This window comes from Pseudoliparis swirei, chromosome 22 (assembly GCF_029220125.1).
Source record: "Pseudoliparis swirei isolate HS2019 ecotype Mariana Trench chromosome 22, NWPU_hadal_v1, whole genome shotgun sequence".
Lineage (NCBI taxonomy): Eukaryota > Metazoa > Chordata > Actinopteri > Perciformes > Liparidae > Pseudoliparis > Pseudoliparis swirei.
In genome coordinates, this window is record NC_079409.1 from 19607386 (window position 1) to 19631250 (window position 23865).

At 44.0% G+C, this 23865-nt stretch overlaps 1 protein-coding gene across 1 annotated transcript in view; it reads right to left on the reverse strand.

Moving 5' to 3' along the window:
* me1 (malic enzyme 1, NADP(+)-dependent, cytosolic) overlaps positions 1-23865 on the reverse strand; it is a 96164-nt gene that overhangs the window by 55903 nt on the left and 16396 nt on the right. The window contains exons 2-3 of the mRNA XM_056444309.1: positions 15247-15380; positions 10558-10707 (exon numbers count right to left, since the gene is read on the reverse strand). Of these exons, the coding sequence (XP_056300284.1) occupies positions 10558-10707; positions 15247-15380 (284 nt within the window). The remainder of the gene's footprint in view (positions 1-10557; positions 10708-15246; positions 15381-23865) is intronic.

The window sequence follows — 23865 nt, forward strand, 5'->3', positions numbered from 1 at the left end:
AAGTGAAGTGTAGACCATGTCATGTAAATTAAATGTTAAAAAAAAAAAACATTATTTTTGCCTTAACCTGGAATCGAAAGCAGGTCTCTGTCACTAGGCAAGTACCTATTGCTCTGCACCACTGATTAGATTTAATTGGATTAGCTGTAGGGGGTAACATCGTGAAAGTGAATAATTTAACGTTATTTTACTTTTAATAGGTATTCCTCTAAAAAATATGATTCTTTCTTCGTGTGAATGTGTTCAAGCCTTTATTGGCATCATGCATGATTTTTATTGGAAGGATTGGAGGAGATTAAGCAATAGTTTTAACATACAGAAATCACGGAAAGTACACAATTATTGGCAGTAAAAAAACGTAAATTTCCTACGGACGAAACGTCTTTTTTTCACAGTTTTCATTGTTCAAGTCTTGAGATTCTATAAAAATTATTAGAGCCGATTCTGGTCGCATTTTGTGGGAGAAATCCTTAGATGTATAAAAGTGGAAAATGGCAAAATCAAGCAAAAACGCCAAAATACGCCCAACTTTGGTGAATTATTGTAGCGCCTCCTACGGTTCAAATTGCAAGAAATTTGCTGTCTATGTTTCAGGATGCATTCTGCACATATCCTGAAAGTCTGTTATTTTTACCAATAGTGTTGAAGTTATGATCATTACAAAACAGGACACGCCCTAAAATATTCGTTGGGCCATAGATGTGCTTACCACAATGATATATTTGAAAAAAGATGATAGATCTTAGATGATATAGCTTCCATAATCATTATCTCCAATAGATTTGGGGCAGATTGAAGGAAGTCCAGTTGAGCCAGTAGGTGGCGTTTGAGTCTGTAAACATATCCATGCATCATATGTCTCTAAGTGAAGTGTAGACCATGTCATGTAACTTAAATGTAAAAAAAACAATAACATTATTTTTGCCTTAACCTGGAATCGAAAACAGGTCTCTGTCACTAGGCAAGTACCTATTGCTCTGCACCACTGATTAGATTTAATTGGATTAGCTGTAGGGGGTAACATCGTGAAAGTGAATAATTTAACGTTATTTTACTTTTTAATAGGTATTCCTCTAAAAAATATGATTCTTTCTTCATGTGAATGTGTTCAAGCCTTTATTGGCATCATGCATGATTTTTATTGGAAGGATTGGAGGAGATTAAGCAATAGTTTTTAACATACAGAAATCACGGAAAGTACACAATTATTGGCAGTAAAAAAACGTAAATTTCCTACGGACGAAACGTCTTTTTTTTCACAGTTTTCATTGTTCAAGTCTTGAGATTCTATAAAAAATTATTAGAGCCGATTCTGGTCGCATTTTGTGGGAGAAATCCTTAGATGTATAAAAGTGGAAAATGGCAAAATCAAGCAAAAAACGCCAAAAAACGCCCAAAACGGCCAACTTTGGTGAATTATTGTAGCGCCTCCTACGGTTCAAATTGCAAGAAATTTGCTGTCTATGTTTCAGGATGCATTCTGCACATATCCTGAAAGTCTGTTATTTTTTTTACCAATAGTGTTGAAGTTATGATCATTACAAAACAGGACACGCCCCTAAAATATTCGTTGGGCCATAGATGCTTACCACAATGATATATTTGAAAAAAGATGATAGATCTTAGATGATATAGCTTCCATAATCATTATCTCCAATAGATTTGGGGCAGATTGAAGGAAGTCCAGTTGAGCCAGTAGGTGGCGCTTTGAGTCTGTAAACATATCCATGCATCATATGTCTCTAAGTGAAGTGTAGACCATGTCATGTAAATTAAATGTTTAAAAAAACAATAACATTATTTTTGCCTTAACCTGGAATCGAAAACAGGTCTCTGTCACTAGGCAAGTACCTATTGCTCTGCACCACTGATTAGATTTAATTGGATTAGCTGTAGGGGGTAACATCGTGAAAGTGAATAATTTAACGTTATTTTACTTTTTAATAGGTATTCCTCTAAAAAATATGATTCTTTCTTCGTGTGAATGTGTTCAAGCCTTTATTGGCATCATGCATGATTTTTATTGGAAGGATTGGAGGAGATTAAGCAATAGTTTTTAACATACAGAAATCACGGAAAGTACACAATTATTGGCAGTAAAAAAACGTAAATTTCCTACGGACGAAACGTCTTTTTTTCCACAGTTTTCATTGTTCAAGTCTTGAGATTCTATAAAAAATTATTAGAGCCGATTCTGGTCGCATTTTGTGGGAGAAATCCTTAGATGTATAAAAGTGGAAAATGGCAAAATCAAGCAAACGCCAAACGCCCAAAACGGCCAACTTTGGTGAATTATTGTAGCGCCTCCTACGGTTCAAATTGCAAGAAATTTGCTGTCTATGTTTCAGGATGCATTCTGCACATATCCTGAAAGTCTGTTATTTTTTTTACCAATAGTGTTGAAGTTATGATCATTACAAAACAGGACATGCCCCTAAAATATTCGTTGGGCCATAGATGCTTACCACAATGATATATTTGAAAAAAGATGATAGATCTTAGATGATATAGCTTCCATAATCATTATCTCCAATAGATTTGGGGCAGATTGAAGGAAGTCCAGTTGAGCCAGTAGGTGGCGCTTTGAGTCTGTAAACATATCCATGCATCATATGTCTCTAAGTTAAGTGTAGACCATGTCATGTAAATTAAATGTTTAAAAAAACAATAACATTATTTTTGCCATAACCTGGAATCGAAAACAGGTCTCTGTCACTAGGCAAGTACCTATTGCTCTGCACCACTGATTAGATTTAATTGGATTAGCTGTAGGGGGTAACATCGTGAAAGTGAATAATTTAACGTTATTTTACTTTTTAATAGGTATTCCTCTAAAAAATATGATTCTTTCTTCGTGTGAATGTGTTCAAGCCTTTATTGGCATCATGCATGATTTTTATTGGAAGGATTGGATGAGTTTAAGCAATAGTTTTTAACATAAAGAAATCACGGAAAGTACACAATTATTGGCAGTAAAAAACGTAAATTTCCTACGGATGAAACGTCTTTTTTCTCCACAGTGTTCATTGTTCAAGTCTTGAGATTCTATAAAAAATTATTAGAGCCGATTCTGGTTGCGTTTTGTGGGAGAAATCCTTAGATGTATAAAAGTGGAAAATGGCAAAATCAAGCAAAAAACGCCCAAAACGGCCAACTTTGGTGAATTATTGTAGCGCCTCCTACGGTTCAAATTGCAAGAAATTTGCTGTCTATGTTTCAGGATGCATTCTGCACATATCCTGAAAGTCTTTTTTTTTTTTACCAATAGTGTTGAAGTTATGATCATTACAAAACAGGACACGCCCCTAAAATATTCGTTGGGCCATAGATGCTTACCACAATGATATATTTGAAAAAAGATGATAGATCTTAGATGATATAGCTTCCATAATCATTATCTCAAATAGGTTTGGTATTAATTGGACCCCGCATGTCGGAGCAAACGCCTCTGATGTGTTTTTCACAAAATTCAAAATGGCCGACAATTTAAGTAGGCGGAGCTTAGGGTCCTGAGAGGCTTTTTGTAGAGCAGGTCCAAGTGGACTTGTGGAAAAAAGAACTAGTCATTTGAGCATACTGGGTGAGGGGCGTCGCCGGTCAAACTTCCAGGTGGCGCTAGAGAGCAATTTTTTTAAGCCGAATTTCGAGGTCGGTGTCATCCGTCTATTTTCACCAATCCTGACAAGCTTGCCAAATGAGTTTTGTGATATGATACGTACCCCCAATATGCCCCCAATGTTCTAAAATAAAAATCTTAAGAAGTGGAAATAATAATACCCCTAACAATTTCAATAGGGTCCTCTCGGACAGACTTCGTCTGTCGCTCGGAGCCTAATGATAACATCAAATATATATTCATATTTGTCCACCGATCTTTATGTATGACTAATTTCGAACATTATATAGTCAAAATCGCTGAATTTACCTATTTCCTGTTCAAATCCAGGATGAAACGAGAGTTGAGGCGACGAGTCGAGCCTCACCTCTGATTGCGCAATCCATCACAAGCTGGGTTGATGCATGTAATTGGACCGTGCGGGTTGCCGTATCTCTGCATGTCGCCAATATAATGTTTGCAGATATGTTTATTTGCCCTGATTTTCCACAGTCTGTCTAAGGTCTTTAACCATTACAGTTTAATGTTTTTAAGTGACATATTTAGTTTTGCTGATGGGAAATAAAACCGCAGTGAAAAGGCGCAGGGTGAGGCAGATAATACTCTGCCGCCCTGCAGGGGGCGCTCCTGAGCCAACGGGTACTTGTTACTGCTTCTTCTACGCAGAGGCGCCTGGCGAGTCAAGTCCGTTTGTTTTTGTATTTTGCTACGTCAGACCGCCAACATGGAACAGGATTATATATCTAAGCTTAAAAATGTCTCAAAACTGGACTTTCAGTCAAAAGTGGACGTGATTAACACAGGTAGACCAACACCAGAGCTAAAAGTTGTTCTTACCTTTACGTATCTGTAATATGTACCGTGCGTGTGTGTGTTGTGTGGAGAATGCTGATGAGACATGAAATAACCAGTAGCCAATTGAATAAGCCCCTTTTGGGTTTATATATTTGTAAATATGACACTAAAGGAGTCAGTGCCTCACAGTGTGTGTGTGTGTGTGTGTGGGGGGGGGCAACCATGAACCTCACATCACTGCTACAGGTTACGATTGTGTATTTCACATGATTCATTGCGTTATGTTTTAGCATTTTTGTATTCTATACACTATCTTCACATCATGTAACATCTAGTGTGGTGTTTTTTCTAGCCAGGCCATACTGGAAAACACTGCAAACTTTTGGATTTTCCCAATGTCATACAAAAATAATTCCTGTCAATCATCTCTTATGACCCACTAGATTGTCTCTTTAGATGTAGGCACCACCATATATAGGTGTAGCCGACGGTGCCGCCTTGTAGCAGACGCCGCCATGTAGCAGATGCCGCCATGTAGCCGCCGCCGCTGCCATGTAGCCGCCCCCGCCCTCTAGCCAACGCTGCCATATAGCAGACGGCGCCCTGTAGCAGACACCGCTATATAGCAGACGGCGCCCTGTAGCCGACCCCGCTATATAGCAGACGGCGCCCTGTAGCCGACCCCGCTATATAGCAGACGGCGCCCTGTAGCCGACCCCGCCATATAGCAGCCGGCGCCCTGTAGCCGACCCCGCTATATAGCAGACGGCGCCCTGTAGCCGACCCCACCATATAGCAGCCGGCGCCCTGTAGCCGACCCCGCTATATAGCAGACGCAGAAGCTGAATTTAGCAGTAAACTTCTTCCCGCTCAGAAAGCAGTAAAACATTTACACTATCAGCTCTCTGTCTGTTATTCATGGGCAAACATCTGGGATTTTGTAACAGTGTACATAGCTAATTCAAAAACCTGAGTTTGAGTGACAGCTCAGCCGATGACAGTTCACAGGCCCTGACTGGAACACACGGAGTCGGCCTGAGACATCTCCAAGGTGAGAGATCCAGGCATCCACCCAACCGAAAACTACACAAATATGTTTGCTATGATTTGGTGGTTGTTGTGTCTCTTGAGAAACCACGTTGCTCTCCAGCCGTGCTACACCGATCATGTCATGGAGAGTTATGGCATGTTGAATTAGTGATGGTGCCCTGCACTACAGGTCAAAAACAATTCCACCAGGTAGTCTTAGTAGTGTAGCTATTCAAAACATTTATTTAGGTGGATTACTTTCCGTGTTTACACAGTAAACTTTTAGCCGATTATTCCAAGGGATACTGCGGTAAAACTTCAGTGACAGTCTACAGTGCCCTAAAGTTTCTTTGCTTGCACTGGCTTTAAAAAGTCTTCGGACACGAGCTCTATATTGTTGTACACGGTCCGTTAAAGTCGAGGGTGTAATTAATCCCAAATGTTTGCCACGTTCCTCATGAGGTCAGTGCAATTCCAAACTCTTTCTCTCCTCCCTACTTCTCGAGACTATTCTGAGCTCTTCTCACACACTTACAGTGTGACGCCTTGTGTGGGCCTGAAGGGGTGAAATCACAACTCTGAAGGCCCTAATCTACACGGCTGGAGGACTTTATCATCCGGCATGTGCCACTTCAGAGGTGGCCGAGGCAGCGTCGGATGATGCCTTTCATTAGGCCGTCATAACCTTAGCAGCTCACCCTCGTTTTAAAAGACGGAATCATGGCTGTACTCGGGTGAAATTACATCTTCTATGTAGCCCCTAATGAATGAAATAGCACTTTAATTCTTTCATACGTTATTACCCTCACACATACATTACAACCTGATAAATACACCGTAGATTACTACTCATGATGATAGAGGTCAATATTTATAACAAGTTGGTGCCTTTGCCTCAGCCGGTCCGATTAGGCTAGGCTCTTTGTTGGGGGCGGGGCTTCACTTTGCAGGTGCAAAGCAAAAACATGGCGGTTATTCTGGGAATGCCACCAAATATTAAAGGTTAAAGAAGGAGCTGGCTATATTGTACGTCATATGTATCTGATTAAATGTATATGTATCGTTAGTGAATCCTATATATGTTTAGTTTCAGTCCCATTCCTATCAAATAGATTTATATCTTATAATCCCCAGATGGCCCAAATACAGGAAACATGGCAGAAGATAAAGGGAGCATCTGGGCGTTACCTAAAACTCTTTCCTCGATCTCGATCCCTTACTTTCCAGCTCCTGACAGGTAGCTGTAGTAGTAGAGTCGCTGACCCTTGACCCCTAAACCAAGACTGCACTAATGGGCTACTGTTGATCATCCATCTCCATCAGTAAGATGGATTGGTTTGTGTCACTAGAACAAGTGATTACTTTAAAAAGGCCATTTAAAAGTGTATTTAGACTCTGGGTAGCAATGCACCACAGAGGGCCCGGGGACACTGGACGTGATTGCAGTACGCCCAATTACACTCATGCAATACAAAACATTATCATTTATCACAACTGACACTTTCAGCTGTCAAACAAAGTACACAACCCACATTTATGGCGAAAACAGAAACAAACTGTGTGATGAAGACAGAGCAACTTTCTCTGCTCAACACTGCGTCGGCTCATGAGCTTACGAACCAATACAAGTGAGCATGACCGCAAATCTGCTGATGATGTGAATGTGTTCCTTTTTACAGCTCTGCTTCCTGCCGAAAGATCAATGAATCAGACGTGTTTTGAAACCTAATGGGGCTTGACCTTTGGCCTCTGTTACAGAGCCCGGTGTCGGAGTGTTTAGTCTTCATGAAGCAGATTAGCTGGTAGAGTCCAGGAAGACAAGGAGACGCTGCTGCTTCCTGCTTCCACACAGAAACTCTTTATACCTGAGAGCCAGGAAGCAGAGACCTAATCTGCTGCTCTGGTGGACGTGGATGGATGGATGGATGGATGGATGGATGGATGGACGGACACACACACACACACACACACACACACACACACACACACACACACACACACACACACACACACACACACACACACACACACACACACACACACACACACACACACACACACACACACACACACACACACACACACACACACACACACACACACACACACACACACACACACACACACACACACACACACTGCATTGGGCTTTGATATAAACTGAATAATATCTTTACAGAAATGTGAAAGTGTCTTAAACTTGCATTATTTGTCATGGCCATGAAGGGGCTGTATAGAATACTATGATTCATGTGTTAAATCTGCATTCTCTCTCCTGGCCACCAGGGGGCGACTCCTCTGGTTGAATAGAAGACTATGCTTTGTGTGTTAAAGCTGCATTCTCTCTCCTGACCACCAGGGGGCGACTCCTCTGGTTGTATAGAAGTCTATGCTTGTTATGTTAAAGCTGCATTCTCTCTCCTGACCACCAGAGGGCGACTCCTCTGGTTGTATAGAAGTCTATGCTCCATGTGTTAAGGTTGCATCCTCTCTCCTGACCACCAGAGGGTGACTCGTCTGGTTGTATAGAAGTCTATATAAATGGCTCTACTTCTCTCTTGATTTATTTCCTCAGTAAACATTGTAAACACGAGTTTATATCTCAATCTTTAGTTTCAAGTCTTCTTCAATCCAGCATGAAGGTCATTGAGTAAAGCATGGAGAGTAAAACAGAGCATAAAGAGGGGTATGCTTTAGGGAGGGGCTACCTTGTGATTGACAAGTCGCTTGTCTGGGTGTTGTCCATGTTTTCAGTGAGTTTTCAGTTCAAGAAAGTTAACATTTCATCATAATGAATCATGAATGTCTGTAGACAATGTTTAATAAATCCATCCAGTTGGTGCAGTGATATTATATTCATCACTTCAATTGTTAGGATTAATCCTCTGGGACCATGGATATGAGTAGCAGATTTCAGCAGAAGACATCAAATAGTTATTGGTGTATTTTGATGTAAAAAAATATAAATAACTCATGGTGGCTCTAGACAAATAGTCAGGGATCACCAAAGTTGGTAAACTTCATCCCCTGGGAACCATGGATCTGGATCTGTAACTCTTATGGCAATCCTTAAAACCGACATCTGTCAAACACGGTCGTCTGTGTCTTCTGCTAAGTGACCCCCTGATGCACGTTTCCTCGAGGCTCAACTTCTTACCCCGGGGCCTCTGGCAGCAGGTCTTGGCCACCTGTGCGGTGACTTTGAGCGAGTGTTTAAAATGACTCTTCCAGTCAGCTCAGTGAAAGAGGAAGGAAAGCATACTCGGCATATTTTCCACATCGTTCTGCAGGAATGGGGAAACGGGGAGCTGGTGGAAAACAAAAGCCTTGTGCATGGGAGAACTCCGGTTATTTAAAAATTTGTAATAAAACTGCTTGCACAAATTGAGGAAAAGTGGAGCTTCACAGCTTATCAAAATGATTTGTGTGATAACATATATATATATATATTAAAAAGTCATTATTGAATAAACTGGGAATATCCTGGGACTGACATATTTCTGATCTATTTTTAAGTAGTTCCCAGTGTCCTTTTAATATTGTTTTTAATATTGTTTACAATATTCATCACTTCTAGTTAAATGCAACAATCGCTTAAGCCACTGGGGGTTGCTGGGGGGATTGTCGGCTTACATGTCTTCTTTCAAGTACTTAAAGAGTCGAGGATTAAAGCAACCAGCAGGAAGTGAGCGTGAGAGCGTGAAACCGACAGTTGACAAGGTGGTCCTTTCCCCTATCGGTCGTACGAGTCAAAACAATCCCAACACATTTTACCACCTGGATGTTAGGTTAAATGCGGGGAGGCAGGGCCAAGTTAAACACAATGTGGCCCTGAATGCAGCACAGAGAAGGAAATCCTCATCAACTAAAGGACGATTAGTAACTGCTTCAGATGGACCTGATGAAACCATTTGAAGAAAAACAGATACTGGCAGAAAGGTGTGTAGGTGTAGGTGTGTGTGTGTGTGTGTGTGTGTGTGTGTGTGTGTGTGTGTGTGTGTGTGTGTGTGTTTTCAGTAGAAGAGGAAACCAATGAACGCCTGTCTGTTAGGAGCAGAGCCAGATCCACTCAAGGTGAACCCTAAACTGATTCTACAGCTCACAGCATTTAGCTGTCTGACCAAACTCCACCGCAACCTCTAAATGTGGTTCAGATTTGAAAAATGTGTACATAATGTACACATGCTTTAAGAGTCCTTGAGCTTCTGGTGTCATTGCAATCCTGTTGCAGTGTATTCAGTTAAGTAATAATCCTACTTTGGTAGGCAAGCTTGTAAACTTACAGGCTTTTGAGTTGGCCAATTGAATAGAGCCTCGGGGAAATAGCAGTAGTAGTCGGTAAAAGTTACCGAGCTGTGTGAGCCTACGGGTGATGTTATGTCTAAATAAAAATGTATATTATATTAACGTTATGAACCCAGACATGAGGGCGTTAGATAATCCAACATTTGTGGGATGGCCACAACAAGTATAAAGCAGAACTAGTGGTTCGTTTTTCTGTGGTGGATGGCGGAAATGATAACCGTTTCCACGGAGTAAAGACAGAGATAAGCCCCGCCCCCTCTCTGCGAAAGACACGAATAAACCACAAATAGTCAAGCGAGTAAACTCACGCGAGTAAATTGTGTGAACGCAGCATAAGAGTGGTGAGTTAGGGGTAGGCAGGCCGTATAAAACAGCCAATAAAAAGGTGTTTCGAGAAAAGTGAGAGGCAATCATGAGACGTCCTTGAGCGTGCAGCCATAACTGGACGCCTGAGATATTATGCAGTTTGCTACAGCAGACTGTGAGTTACTGCCGCCCTCGACTCGCAGCCGTCTTCATTACTTCATCTCCAAATATTTAGATATGAACAAGTGGGCTGTGAGTGGTGCAGCAGCCTGAAGCAGTGACACATTGAAACCACACAGCCAAGCAGAATAAGACAATGCTGGCTGTTACCATAACAAAAACAATGTGATGTAACAGGACACACTGAGGGGTTGAAGATTGACGAGTTGGGAAACCAGAGAGGGAAAACAGTATCAACAGCTTCCTGTCGGCCTTTTGCCTCATCACAGCAGCATTGGACGACAATATGGAAATACTCAACGTTATGTCAATACTGCGAGTCTTACCTCGGCCTTCTGAATATCAGGCCGTATTGCTGGCAGGCCAGGCCCACCGTGGGGGTGTAGATGATGGGCATGAACCTCTCGACGTCCGACAGCAGCACTCGGTAGAAGAGCTTCTCGTTGCGGTCCTGGAGCCCCATCAGGAACACATATCTGGGGAGGATAAACACGCGGCACGTTAATCTGTAACATCTTGAGGACTCATACCTGCTGGAACCGTGGAGCGGATTATTAAAGTCAGATGGTGAGATCTGTGTGTTTGTGCGAGGTGTGCTAGGCCGGACTGGGGGAACTGCAAGGAAACACTTCGTCAGAGAAAGAGAGGCGCAAAGGATAACACTTTTTAGTCTGAGATTATTGATATTATATTATATGGACACTGGGCCAAAGCAAAAGCAGTGAGGTTATGACATAGCGAGGGGAAAAAAAAGAGAACTGAAAGGGTTGGAAAAATACAGAGAATAGGAAGCGGCGCCTCAGATCGCCTACACAAGCTCATTGTTCTGAGAGGTTGCATACCACCCAAATTAAGCCACGCACGCCAGAGAGCTCTCTTCCTAATCAGAGAGGTTTCCATGAAGCCAGCAGCACAAGGTGCCTCTTGTTGAGGGGATAACAAGCCTGCTACAGGTTAGGGTGCAGCAGCTGCACAAAGCGCGGTGGGGACAGTTGCTCTTGAGGAGCTCTGTTCTCATATTAGTGAAGTCATTAGCTTCTGCCACGGGAAGGGTTTCCATATGCTGTGCAGTGTGGAGTAATACGTGCAGGCACACAGTGGTTATTGGCCGTGGACTCAAGTACCCTCCATTTAATTCTTTTCAATTATTTTGAAAGTTGTATTTTTTGGGTACTTTTTCCATACGTTTGAACTGCATGTCAAACTTTTGGGCTAGAGGAGAAATTCAATTCAATTCAATTCAGTTTATTTATTAGCAATTCCATTTCAAAATTACAATTTATTCGGAGTGCTTTTACAATCTGTACACACTGCCCCCCAAACCCCAAATCTCACACTGGACCAGGAAAAACTCCCAAATAACTCTTCAGGGGAAAAAGGAGAAGAAGAAACAGAGAGGAGAGAGGATCCCTCTCTCTGGGGGGATGACAGCAAGATGTAGAGTGTGTGAAGAAGGAGAGTTAGAGTTAAATACATACAATGAATGAATATGACAGAGTGTATGAATAATAGGTAGGCACCATATTCACGACCCGATGGAGACCACGAGCGATCAGGGGGGGGGAGGAGGAGTGGGGAGGAATCAAACAGACAGTGGCGATGAGCAGGCAGGCCACGTCGCAGGCAGTCCATCAGGCAGATGGGATATCCTGACGTCTCATGGGGCCGATGACTTGCGGGACGTAGGTACGAAAAAAGGACCAAAGGGAGTCCGCAGAGAGAAAGTAACGATTGAGATAGGAGAAAAATCATCATGGGAGGTAAAGAGAAAGAATCATGGTAAGAGCACATCAAGCGATCCCCGGCGGCTGCTGACTATAAGCAAACTATATTCTCTGCTGGAGCAGGGCAATCCCTGATTCAGCCCCTAACTATAACTCGCTTGCAAAGGGAAGGTCTTAAGTTCACTTCAAACTGAAACTGGTTGTCTACTCTTCTGCAGAATTGCTAAACCAAAAGGCTTGATAGCTAAAAAAAGGTTCTGGGAAAGAGCTTTAGTCTTTTTACTCTAGCAGACATTCTACTAGTAGGTGGCGTAGCTCTCTGCTCCTTACAATAATATATAACATATCGCTTAAGATATGATGGAGCATCACCAATCAAGGCTTTGTAGGTTAAGAGAATAATTTTAAAAGTGATTCTTGATTTACTGGTGCAGGGTGATTCAGGATTTTGCGGAGTTGAGATGTGATGCAGGCTCTTTCGTGAGGACAGGCTCTTCACTTTCCAGAGTTCCTGGATCAACTGGAGGCCTCTGGATCACCTGCTGGCAGGAAAGTTTATAATCCAATCTCGCTAACTAAACGTCTAATTTGATTACGTCTGCATCTTTGATTTCGAATTATACTTGAGAAGAAAGAGATGAAGTATTGCTTGAGATTTGCCAGGAATGGGAGTTAAAGAGACAGTCCAGATAGATCAAAGATACTTGTAGGATTCTTTAAAGTGAGGCTAAGATTCTTTGTTATGGTGATAAGAATCCACATCACCAGAGTCTTGTCTCCCCGATATTTGATCTGGATCTCTATGAGGTCTTCATATCAAGTAGTTGTGCCCATGTTTTTAACATCATTAACATATGTTTTTTTTCAGAGTTGGTTTTATGTCTTTAAAACTCTGGTTTTGAGTTTACAGTAGTTGGTGTCATCTATAACCAATGATAAATATGGTTGAGTGTCATCTGCATAACAATGAGGAGAAAGGGGTTTTTAAATAAATTAACCAAAGAAGCATGATTAAATTAACGTGAATCTGGTGCGTCTCTGAACCTTACAAATAAAACTGATCGGTCGATCTGATATTTAAACTTACAAATAATTCAAATACAAACTGAGATCGATCTGATAAATAAGTTTAAAACAGTCATGGTCAATGAGCATCGGTAATGCACTAACTAAGGTCAGACCTGTAGACAAACTGCTTCTCAAATCTAAGAATGTCATTTTTCTTTGTCTTACTTGATAGTAAACCCAATTCAATTCAATTCTTTCAGTTTTTTTGTATAGCCCATTTTCACAAATTACTCTGAGTGCTTTACAATCTGTACACATAGACATCCCTGTCCCAGAACCTCACATCGGACCAGAAAGACTCCCAAACAACCCTTTCACGGGGAAAAAGGGAAGAAACCTTCAGGAGAGCAACAGAGGAGGATCCCTCTCCAGGATGGACAGGTGCAATCGATGTAATGTGTACAGAAGGAATCATTATATACAAATTAAAACACAGTAACAACACAATCAATGAATATGACAGAGTGTATGAATAGTTGGTAGTCGGCATATTCCACGATGGAGACCTCCACGATCCATCAGGCAGATGGAGGTAGAGAGGAGGAGTGGGCGGAGTCTCAACAGGGCAATGGCATAGTTGGTAGTAGGCATATTCCACGACCCAGACCTCTTGATGATCCATCAGGCAGATGGAGGTAGTACGTGTACAAATGGACATCTACTTGTATAAATGGACCTGTAGTTGTATATATGGACGTGTACTTGTACAAATGGACGTGGACTTGTACAGTGCTTTTCTAGTCTTCTGACCACTCACAATGCTTCAACACATCATTCACCCATTCACAGCCATGCATACCCTGATGGGAGGAGCTACGGTTCCACCTGCACATCAGGAGTAACCAACATTCATACACACATTCATAAACTGTAGTCACAGGAGCAATTTGGGGTTAAGTGTCTTGCCCAAGGACACATCGACATAGCCTAGCGGAGCCGGGGATCGAACCGCTGATCCTCTCTGATTGAAGGAGGACCCCGCCCACCACTGAGCCACATTCGCCCCCAAAATGGTCAATGTTCCTGTGCGTCACGATAGTTTGTTTGCTGGCTTGTTTACTAGAAAGGTACACATGCCTTCCCCCTGTTTAATGTCACAGTAAACACAAAGATGGCTGACAGGAACTGTACACAGACGCTGCCCGCACCCAGGAAACAGGAATATTTACAGTACACACTGCTTTATAAAGCATCTTTCCTTTAGAGTCAGCCCACCGGAGCAGCCGGGACATAATCCATCTCCATCTTAATCTACTTCAGCAGCAGTGATCAAACGGCTCATCTTATTTCAGCTTTGGAACAACTACACTGGATACGAGGTTTTCCCCCCCTCAGCTTCAGCAATTTACATGCTGCAGCGCTTCGGCTGGCAGAGCCTCTGATTATCCATTTCCTCTGTTGACGACAGTCACAGCAGGCGCTGAGTCCCTCCACCATCTGGGATCATAAACGCGTCACTTTGCCGTAACGAGTCACAATTACTCAAAAAGCACAAGAAATTCCACCCAAAAAAAAAAGAGGGGAAAAAAAAGAAAGGTTCTAGATATTTATGGTCGTAGAAACGTCGTCCAGCGCTCGATACCAAAGAAGGATTCAGCGTGGGAGAACAGCGGTAAAGTAAACACAGCAGGCCCGTAACCCGTGGGACCAAAGACCGGCACTGGAACGCACTGCAGGCGGGTCTTCGGCGACACCGATAGGCCGCGGGAACGACTGATGCCCTGATGTTGCTAAGGTGAAGCTTTGTAGTTATTGTTGATCCTCGAAATCCTCGAAGTCTCTCTAGCAGACATTGGGAGTGACAGCTGATGGAGCGGTTGACTGAGCAGCCAGAGAATAAGAGTCCATTTAATATTCAGCACTCTGCATATAACTCCAAACAGTTTGCGGTCTGATCTTTGTTCGACCAACAAGCTCGGGCTGAAATGGAGTCATTACTTCCAAACGCCTAAGCACTGGAGGATTTGAGTTGGGAGGTTAGAAAAACACGTGTGAATGAGTGCAGGCATGTGACGGAGGAATGGGGGGTGAAGGCGATCTGTTCAGGAAGATGTAGACGGTGTTGGGAGATGGATGCAGATCTCTGAGGGCTGATGGATTAACCTGCCTCTCGGAATTTAAAGACTTCCAGATGTGAGGACTAATGCATGGAAACTGAACCCGCATTAAAAGGTCTATGCCGCGGCAGGAAGTAGAGGTTCCTGGCGGGGGCGTCGGCCTCACCTGTCCAGGTCGTCCCTCTTCATGTCGTAGTTCTTGAGCACCCGCTGTAGCTGGACGTCCTGGCTGATGAAGCAGGGCGGCAGCAGGCCGTGGATCCCCAGCTGGAGGCGCTCCTCCATGGAGAACGCCATGCCCTGTGAACACACACACACACACACCGTTACCCTCCGACCACCCGACACGTACAGCAACGAAGGACGCAGCGGTGTCTGACTTCCACCATGTCATGACTCATGTCCTCAGTAAGGTCATGTCCTCAGTAAGGTCATGTCCTCAGTAAGGTCATGTCCTCAGTAAGGTCTCTCTATTACATATTGCCATAGTACTATGAGCTTTACATGTTGAATCTTGGATCTGTCATATTCATTTAATGTGTTTATGTAACTCTGTTGCTCTCCTGAAGGGTTCTTCACTTTTTTCCGTGAAATTGGTTTTTCTCTTTTTGGGGAGTTTTCCCTGATCCGATGTGAGGTCAAAGGTCAGGGATGTCGTCTGTGTACAGATTGTAAAGCCCTCTGAGGGGAGTTTGTAATTTGTGCTATTGGGCTGTATAAAATAAACTGACTATTGGACCTGGACTGTCCCGTGTGAAAGTCTAACATACTGACCTGAACTGTTGGTGATAGGAGGCTGTACACTTTGCTCAGATTGTTGCAACCAAGAAATACAAACTAATTTGATTATTACTTATTTATTATCCCATTGCCTGCCTACAAAGCCGTCATGGTGGATCTTGTTGTTCACTCGTGGTATTCACCCCCCTCTGAAAACTCTGTTTGAACCTTTTCAACAAGGGAAAATATTCACCAATCGTTTCTGTTCAAACATTCCTGAGTGATGAGAGCGTCGATGAGAGCGTCGGGGTGCTCTCTGAGGGGCCTCCTCTCCACCTCCTGTCAACCAAGGGGCCTCCTCTCCACCACCAACGTGCCTCCTCTCCGCCGAGGAGGTCTCACTCCGGTGCCATGCCCGCCTTCCCCAGTGCACATCCTCACACACACGCCCAACGGGGTCAAGACCAACAGCCGCTTCACTTTGACCTTTCCTCTGGCTTTCATCTCTCTCACCCCCGAGTCTCCCCTCCGAGCGGGAATATTGAAAAACATGCACACGTTTAGTGTCAGCCCGGTTACCCTGTAGACTCTGACCTCTGAGGCCATTAAGCAGAGACAATGTCGTACGTTGGTGTGACATCGGGAAGCGGTGACAGCGTGAGACCGAGGTACTTCAGCTGCAGATTTTTTTTATTTTTTAAAGGAGATTTGTCCCCGAATCACCCAGAACAATTTATCATAATAATAACAATTTTATGGATTAAAGCACCTTTAAAAACACAGTTTACTCTCCAAGGTGCTCTACAGAGAATCAAGGAAACACAACTGGAACGGTAAAATCCAAATACAATATAACGAGCAACAGAAAAACTAAATTGGGGGAACCAAAGAACTGAATAAAAGGACGACATCACTTAAAAACAGTTCTATAAAAAAAGTGGGTTTTAAGGAGTGATTTAAAAAGAAGTATGGAGTCCATATTTAAATTGGGACCAGTGTTCTCTACGATCCTCTGCAAGTGATGCATGGTGCATTTCCATCCCCTCTCGGCCCATAAAAGTGCAGCGACCCGGTGAAACCTCAGCCTCAACATGCTACTGTTGCTCGGCGTAAACCTCTCTGATCTGGATCACCTCTACGGATGCCGAGCCAGGCCCGTACCTTGTTGTGTTAAATCAGTTCTGAGGTTATAAAAAAAGAAGAATGAAGTGCTTGATCACACGAGAGCGCTAGAAGAGAAGCAGTAAAGCATGGAACATGAATAAAAAGTCATTCCACGAGAATGTTGGCGGTCTTGACGTCAGAGGAACCATCACCACAGACCTCAAGGCCTTACGACCAAATCTCAGAAGTGTTTGTTGGTTTTTAGATGTAAATCGCAGTGATTCTTGAGGCTAATGATGCAACACAACAAAAAAAGGGGAATGAGAAGAAAAAGCAAGTATTTTTCTTGGCAGGGCATCTGAAGGAGCTGATGTTGTGTTTGCTTACCGTCTGCACGTTTACACAGAACATGCACACACACACATGCACACACACATCCACAGAAACAACGGTAGTTACTTGACAGTAAACCCTGTGAGCATGACTGAGGAAAAGTTATTTCAGACACCGAGCGTACGAGTCCCGACGCAGCCGGTACTTACAGCAGCTCGGGATTACAACCTTCCCCAATAATCTAAAATCAATTTCTCTCGTTTAAAGGGAGCGCCACTCTGCTCGGTCTGCTGGCCGGGAGGGACGGTCCGAAAATACTGAGCTTAATACGAGGATACCAAAAGAGGTTCACACCTCACGCTGCTCTGTCATTAGCTGAGAAACATTGTTTTTGTTGGAATCCCTCTCTCTAGTTCGTTCTCTCTCTCTTCACCTCCAGTTCTCTTTTTCTCCTTCTCTAGTTCTCTCTCTCCTTCTCTAGTTCTCCTTCTCTAGTTCTCTCCCTCTCCTTCTCTAGTTCTCTTTCTTTAGTTCTCTATTTCCTTCTCCTTTTCTCTCTCTCCTTCTCTAGTTCTCTCTCTCTCTCCTTCTCCAGATCTCTCCCTCTCCTTGTCTCTCTCACCTTCTCCTTCTCTAGATCTCTCCCTCGCCTCTCTCTCCTTCTCTAGTTCTCCTTCTCTAGTTCTCTCCCTCTCCTTCTCTAGTTCTCTTTTTCCTTCTCCTTTTCTTTCTCTCCTTCTCTAGTTCTCTCTCCCCTTCTCCTTCTCTAGATCTCTCCCTCGCCTTGTCTCTCTCTCCTTCTCTAGTTCTCTCTTTCTTTAGTTCTCTTTTTCCTTCTCCTTTTCTCTCTCCTTCTCTAGTTATCTCTCCCCTTCTCCTTCTCTAGATCTCTCCCTCTCCAGTTCTCTCTCTCTCTCCTTCTCTAGTTCTCTCCCTCTCTAGTTCTCTCTCTCCCTTTCTTTAGTTGTCTATTTCCTTCTCCTTTTCTCTCACTCCTTCTCTAGTTCTCTCTCCCTCTCCTTCTCTAGTTCTCTCTCCTTCTCCTTCTCTAGATCTCTCCCTCTCCTTGTCTCTCTCACCTTCTCTAGTTCTCCTTCTCCAGTTCCACAGCAAACATATTTTCCTTTCCTGCAACTCGCTTGTATATTTTTATTCTTGTATTTTTAATACTGTCATATCTTAGGTCGTATAGGACGCAACACAAAAAAGGACAAAAGTATATTTTAAATAATTCCTGGTTTCCTGTATGGACACAAGGCTTGAGTTAAGAAACTGTTGTTTTTGTTAAAATAGAAACACTTTTTTTTTTAAATCGCCTGTGCAAGAAAGGTTTAAAATGAATCCGTTAATCAATTTACTTTCCGTCACGTGATCTAAAAGAAGACAACATGCACAATGGATCTCTGCACGTCAGCGAGGATGAAAAGAGCGTTTGAGGCCTCATAAAGGGGCGTCGCCCTCTCAGCTCCGTGAGCCCTCAAAGGCTCCCAGTGTCACATGTGAATTAGACCCCGACCACGGAGTCGGGGACCCAAATGACCAATTAACATCCCCCACAAAAGGAGCAGGCAGCTCGGCGGTCCAAAGGGGGAAACCCCCCTCCGAGAGTGACTCCTGGTCGGGTCAGCTGGTGGGGGGTCGAGGCGAGAAAGATTAGCGTTGCACGGTTGGCAGACTTTGGCAGACGGGGGGGGGGGAAGCGTGGGAACGGCTGACATCTCTCATCTCTTTGCCTTTTGACGCGACGGTTGGCTCCACGGCGCCCTTGACCTCGGCTTGTTCATGGAGCCGCCAATCCGTCCGATCCCAAGGTCTTCTCGACGTGTCCGTCGGTCTTTAACTCTCTGAAGTCGACGCCCGCAGCACCACGTTTTTCACTGTTTACGTTTTTAAAATATAAATTTTTTACTTTACCCTTATTTCTCAGTCCCATTTTTATCATTCTGGTGAATGGTGAGACGGCCCACATCATTTCTACTCAAAAAACGATAAAACAAAATTTGGTTTTAGACCTTTATTTCTATGTATTTAGCATTGTATTTAGATAATTCACTGCTTTTAGGAACCTAGGACCTGTGGTCAACCAATTTCAAACACCAAAACGGTTCGTCCACGTGAGTAAAGGTGTGTTTTCCCAAGAGATATGAAGAATTTATAAAAATCGAACTTCAATTCTCAGCTTTAGGGCCATATTTTCTCTTTCCACTTGTGCCTGAGGACAATTGTGCCTCATTATATAGAGAGCTGAGATTGTTGATGTATAACACGTGGGTATGAGTCATATGCAAAAGCCTTTAAAAGGTGAATTTAAATTTTTGTGTAAAATCGAAAAAATGACCCCAGACTCCAGAGGGTTAAGCAGCGAGGCCGAGGAAGAAGCGTAGAGGTGACCTTTCCGCTTACTGTTGAAATGTAAAAGACGGCTTCACAACAACAATAGCGGCAGCGGGTGAATTTGTTTTCCTCCGTTTGATCCGTCGGCCCAACCCCCCCCCCCCCCCCCGTTACCTTCCACTGCGCTCGGTTAACGCGCTCACGGCGGCTTGCAATCACAAAGTGAACTCAACGAGCCGAACATCCGAACAGAAGATTGAGAGATTCATCAAACATGAAAAGAACAAGTGGCAACAGTTTAAATTTTGATATGTCGACTGTTCTTTTGGGGGTTTACATTCTTACAAAAACCAAAGCACGGGGACAAACACACACCACCACCCCAGAACATGAAGAAAAAAGAAACACACACACACACACACACTGCCTGCCTTCTCTCCCCTCAGGATGGGCCGGGCAGAATAAACTCGAGAGAGCTTCCACATGTCTCCGACCACATCTGAGGTGCCCGCACCCTGTGCCAACACATGTGGCGCCCGCAGCCTCGTGTTCCAGAAGCCGCGGTAACAAGCCCGGACCTGTAATCTGCCCGGCGGCCGGTGCCACCCCTTAACCCCCGGGCTGCTGCCGTGCCCACCCCGAAACACTCAGCGGGGAGGAAAGAGCTCATTAGTCCGCCAGATGCCCGAAGGAGAAAGATGAAAGCACAATGTTCTTTGAATCTTCGCTTCCAAAAGGGCGGGTTCATCGGGACTCTACAGCGTCAAGGTTTGGAGATCTCGGCCACCTCAACCTTTTAATTTCCATCCGCCATGAGCGCACAGAGCTCAGACTAACAGCAGAGCCACTCCCTTCATTACGGCCGGCCTCCTTGATCCGGAGAGAGTTACATTCCATGATGCTGCTGCCTGGTTGGCGTTGGCCCACAAGCGAAGGCTCCTTATCACAACACCAACGCCGCTACGAAATATTCCTCGCCACACTTTTCTCCCTCTGAAATGCTTCATCTCAGATTTACCCTGTGGGGAAAAGAACGTCGTAAAGGAACCCGAAAAGTAAGATCTGGGTCACACGTGGTTGGATGAATACATATGTATACGTGACGCAGAGCCACGGAAACACAACAACTTTTTCTGGTGGGTAACATGTTTACAGTTAGGTTACAGGCAGCAGCGACGGTGTTGGGTGAGAACTGAACGACTTCATCAAATAAAAGCGTTGTTTTTTCAATAATTCCACATATGAAAGTAATCGTTTATACATTTCTCAGCTCTGCGTCCTCACCCCCGACATCCAGCTTAAAGTTGACCCATTAATTAATTTGCAACTTTACCTAGAATGGCCTAATGGAGTAGTTCTCAAATTGTGGGGCACGCTCTAGTGGGGCGTAGTGGTACTGCAGGTGGGGCGCGGGAGGAAATGCAGACCGTTATTGAGAACCACTGGCCTAATGCACGGAGCCGTAAAAGAGCCACTGACTGCACCGCAGCCTCGTCTCACAATGCAAAAATTGTCCGCCAGTATTTTCTCCATGCATGCAATTTTGGAGGATTCTTTGGAAAGAAGCGTTCGGAAATATGGCAGATCATATCGAACGTGTGGCGAAGCGCAGAGCAAAACTTTAAATGTCTTTGTTTACGCGGTGGGAGCAAATGAAATCATAGCGGTGCCTCCTTGAGACCAAATAGCATTATTCAGACGGACATGTGCTGACGGGGGGAAAAAAAGAAATAAAAACTCAAAACCAAAAAACCCTCAAAAAGCCACTCCACTACGCTTTCTGGGCAAAACGTTAAAAAATGACGTAATCCCACACAAAACCCGGATTGATTCAGCCCGTGAGATTCCCAGATAACAGACGAGGAGGGGATCCTCCTCCCCCTCCCACCCCCGGCCTGTGTTTGCTGAGCTGCAGCTTCAATGGAAATGCCCTCTCTGCTCCGGGAGAGACGACCCCTATTGAGAGAGACCCGAGCCCGACACGACAGGGAGGCCTTCTCCTCTCCGGTCCCTCTGGACCGCAGTGGGGACAAAAGCCCACCGGCCTCCAGCTCAAATGTTTGCCACCTCGCACATTTGTGGCCACAGAGCCGTTCTCTATTCACCGCCGAGTGTGTGTGTGTGTGTGTTGGGGGGGGGGGGGGTCCTCTTTTCACAGAGAGGCAGAGCCCAAGCGCAACAAGAGATGGCTTTCCCGTGTGCCTTGTTTATCAGTAAGAAAACACTCGCTCAACGTGATGTAGAAGAGCGATGGCCATCTTGACCTCATTTGCCCGGCTCCTATTCGTGCTGCATCAGCGCTTTTAGCCCCCCAATGTTCAACTCAGTCAGGTGGACAATATTTTTCCGAGGCATCCAAAGGAGCCCATTAGAGAAGCGGATGAACCACATCAGTCACACTGCACAGCAATAAACAAGTTTAAAAAAAAGGTGTGAACACTTTCAACAACATGCTGTATACCGGATTCCAAGTAAAGCTGAATAAAGTCAAAACCTCGTGGTTTGACAGTGCAGCTCTTTTGAGAAACGTCACGGGAAGTCTTTACTCAGCTGTAAATCATCCACCATCAAATGCTTAACTGTTGGCAAACCTTCCCCCCATGCTGGCTTGTGGGTAAAGTATCTCTGATTACCTTCGCATTGAAAATGCAGAAGGTTATGTTTTGATCGCCGAGTATTTATTTATTTGTATGCGTGTTATTCGCATAACAAAAAAAGTTTTACACCGAATCGCATGAAATTTGGTGGGATGATTGGTTATTATCCGGGGACCATTTGATTAGATTTTGGGATCGATCGGGTCAAAGGTCAAGGTCATGAAAAGGTCAACATATTCTTGAATCGCATGAAATTTGGTGGGATGATTGGTTATTATCCGGGAACCATTTGATTAGATTTTGGGATCAATCGGGTCAAAGGTCAAGGATAGGTCAAAATATTTTTTACCATAGCACGGTCAATTTCTATCCAATTGGCATGCAACTAATGCCAAAATGTTCATAATTCAATGCCCAATCTTGTGATATGCGAAGGTATGCGCTCTACCGAGTGCCCGTTCTAGTTCACAGGTTGTTTTAATCTTCGGCCTGAGGCAGCGTACCATTGCAAGTCATATGGGGAAGTCCGAGAGGCCGCAAGCGGCTGGTGATGAGGTTCACACCTCCGCTACTATCGCTTTCATATTTACAGGCAAGATAAAGAAATGCAGCTTGTGGTGTTTTTAATGACACATAAAAGCCCCATAAACAAGCAATAAAAGGCCATGTCACGGCCATAAAGACACGACGACATCCCAACAGCTGCAGGTTGATCAAATAAAAAAAATGTGAAATCAGCGATTTAATGTGTTTTCTGTAACGTGTCACCGGTGCAGGGCGGTGACCTTCGTGGTGGCGGTTAAATGTGGCGCCTCCTCTGCGTTTGTTTAAAAATAAAAAATAAATCTTTCAGCCAACTGGACTGCGAGACTATCTGGATCCGCTTGGGCCGGTGATGTCAGAGCTCCTCCCACCGCCGACCCCTGTGCACAGGGTTCTTACACATTTTGACCAATGGATTTCCAGGACTTTAAACCAAATTTCCATGACCAAACTGAAATCTCGGTGTATACATGACAAATTTAGAAAATGTTGCGTATTGAGAGCGCACGCCGGCTTATATTTTGAGCGTCTTTCTTTAAAAAATATATTAATTATTTCAAACTCGGCGTCAATGAACACGTGATAACAAATTTCCATGACTTTTCCAAAACTTTGATTTAAGTTTTTTCCATGACTTTTCCAGGCCTGGAAATTACCATTTTAAAATTCCATGACTTTTCCAGGTTTTCCATGACCGTACGGACCCTGTGTGCAGCTGGCCAAACATGGACCGGGCGATCCGCAGAGGTTGCTCCATCTACTCCACCCCACTATTACGGCCACGTGTTCTCCCCGCGCGGCTCCGGGCCTCCGGCTGAGCGGCGTGTGTTGCAGTGGGACGTGTGCGGCAACATCTCCATCGGTTTGATTGATGGCTGAAGGGTTATTTGGGAGTTTTTCCTGATCCGATGCGAGGTTTTGGGGCAGGGATGTCTATGTGTACAGATTGTAAAGCACTCCGAAACAAATTTGTAATTTGTGAAATTGGGCTATACAAATAAACTGTATTGAATTGAATTGCAATCAGCGGGGAAAGAATGTTATCTTTGCGAGGGGATCGTGACGGAGATGTGGTCGCGGCCCCGAGAGTGGAAGGAGGTTTTTTCGCTGCTCTGCGGGTTCAGGCGTGCCCCACGTGAGCGTCTTCATTCTCC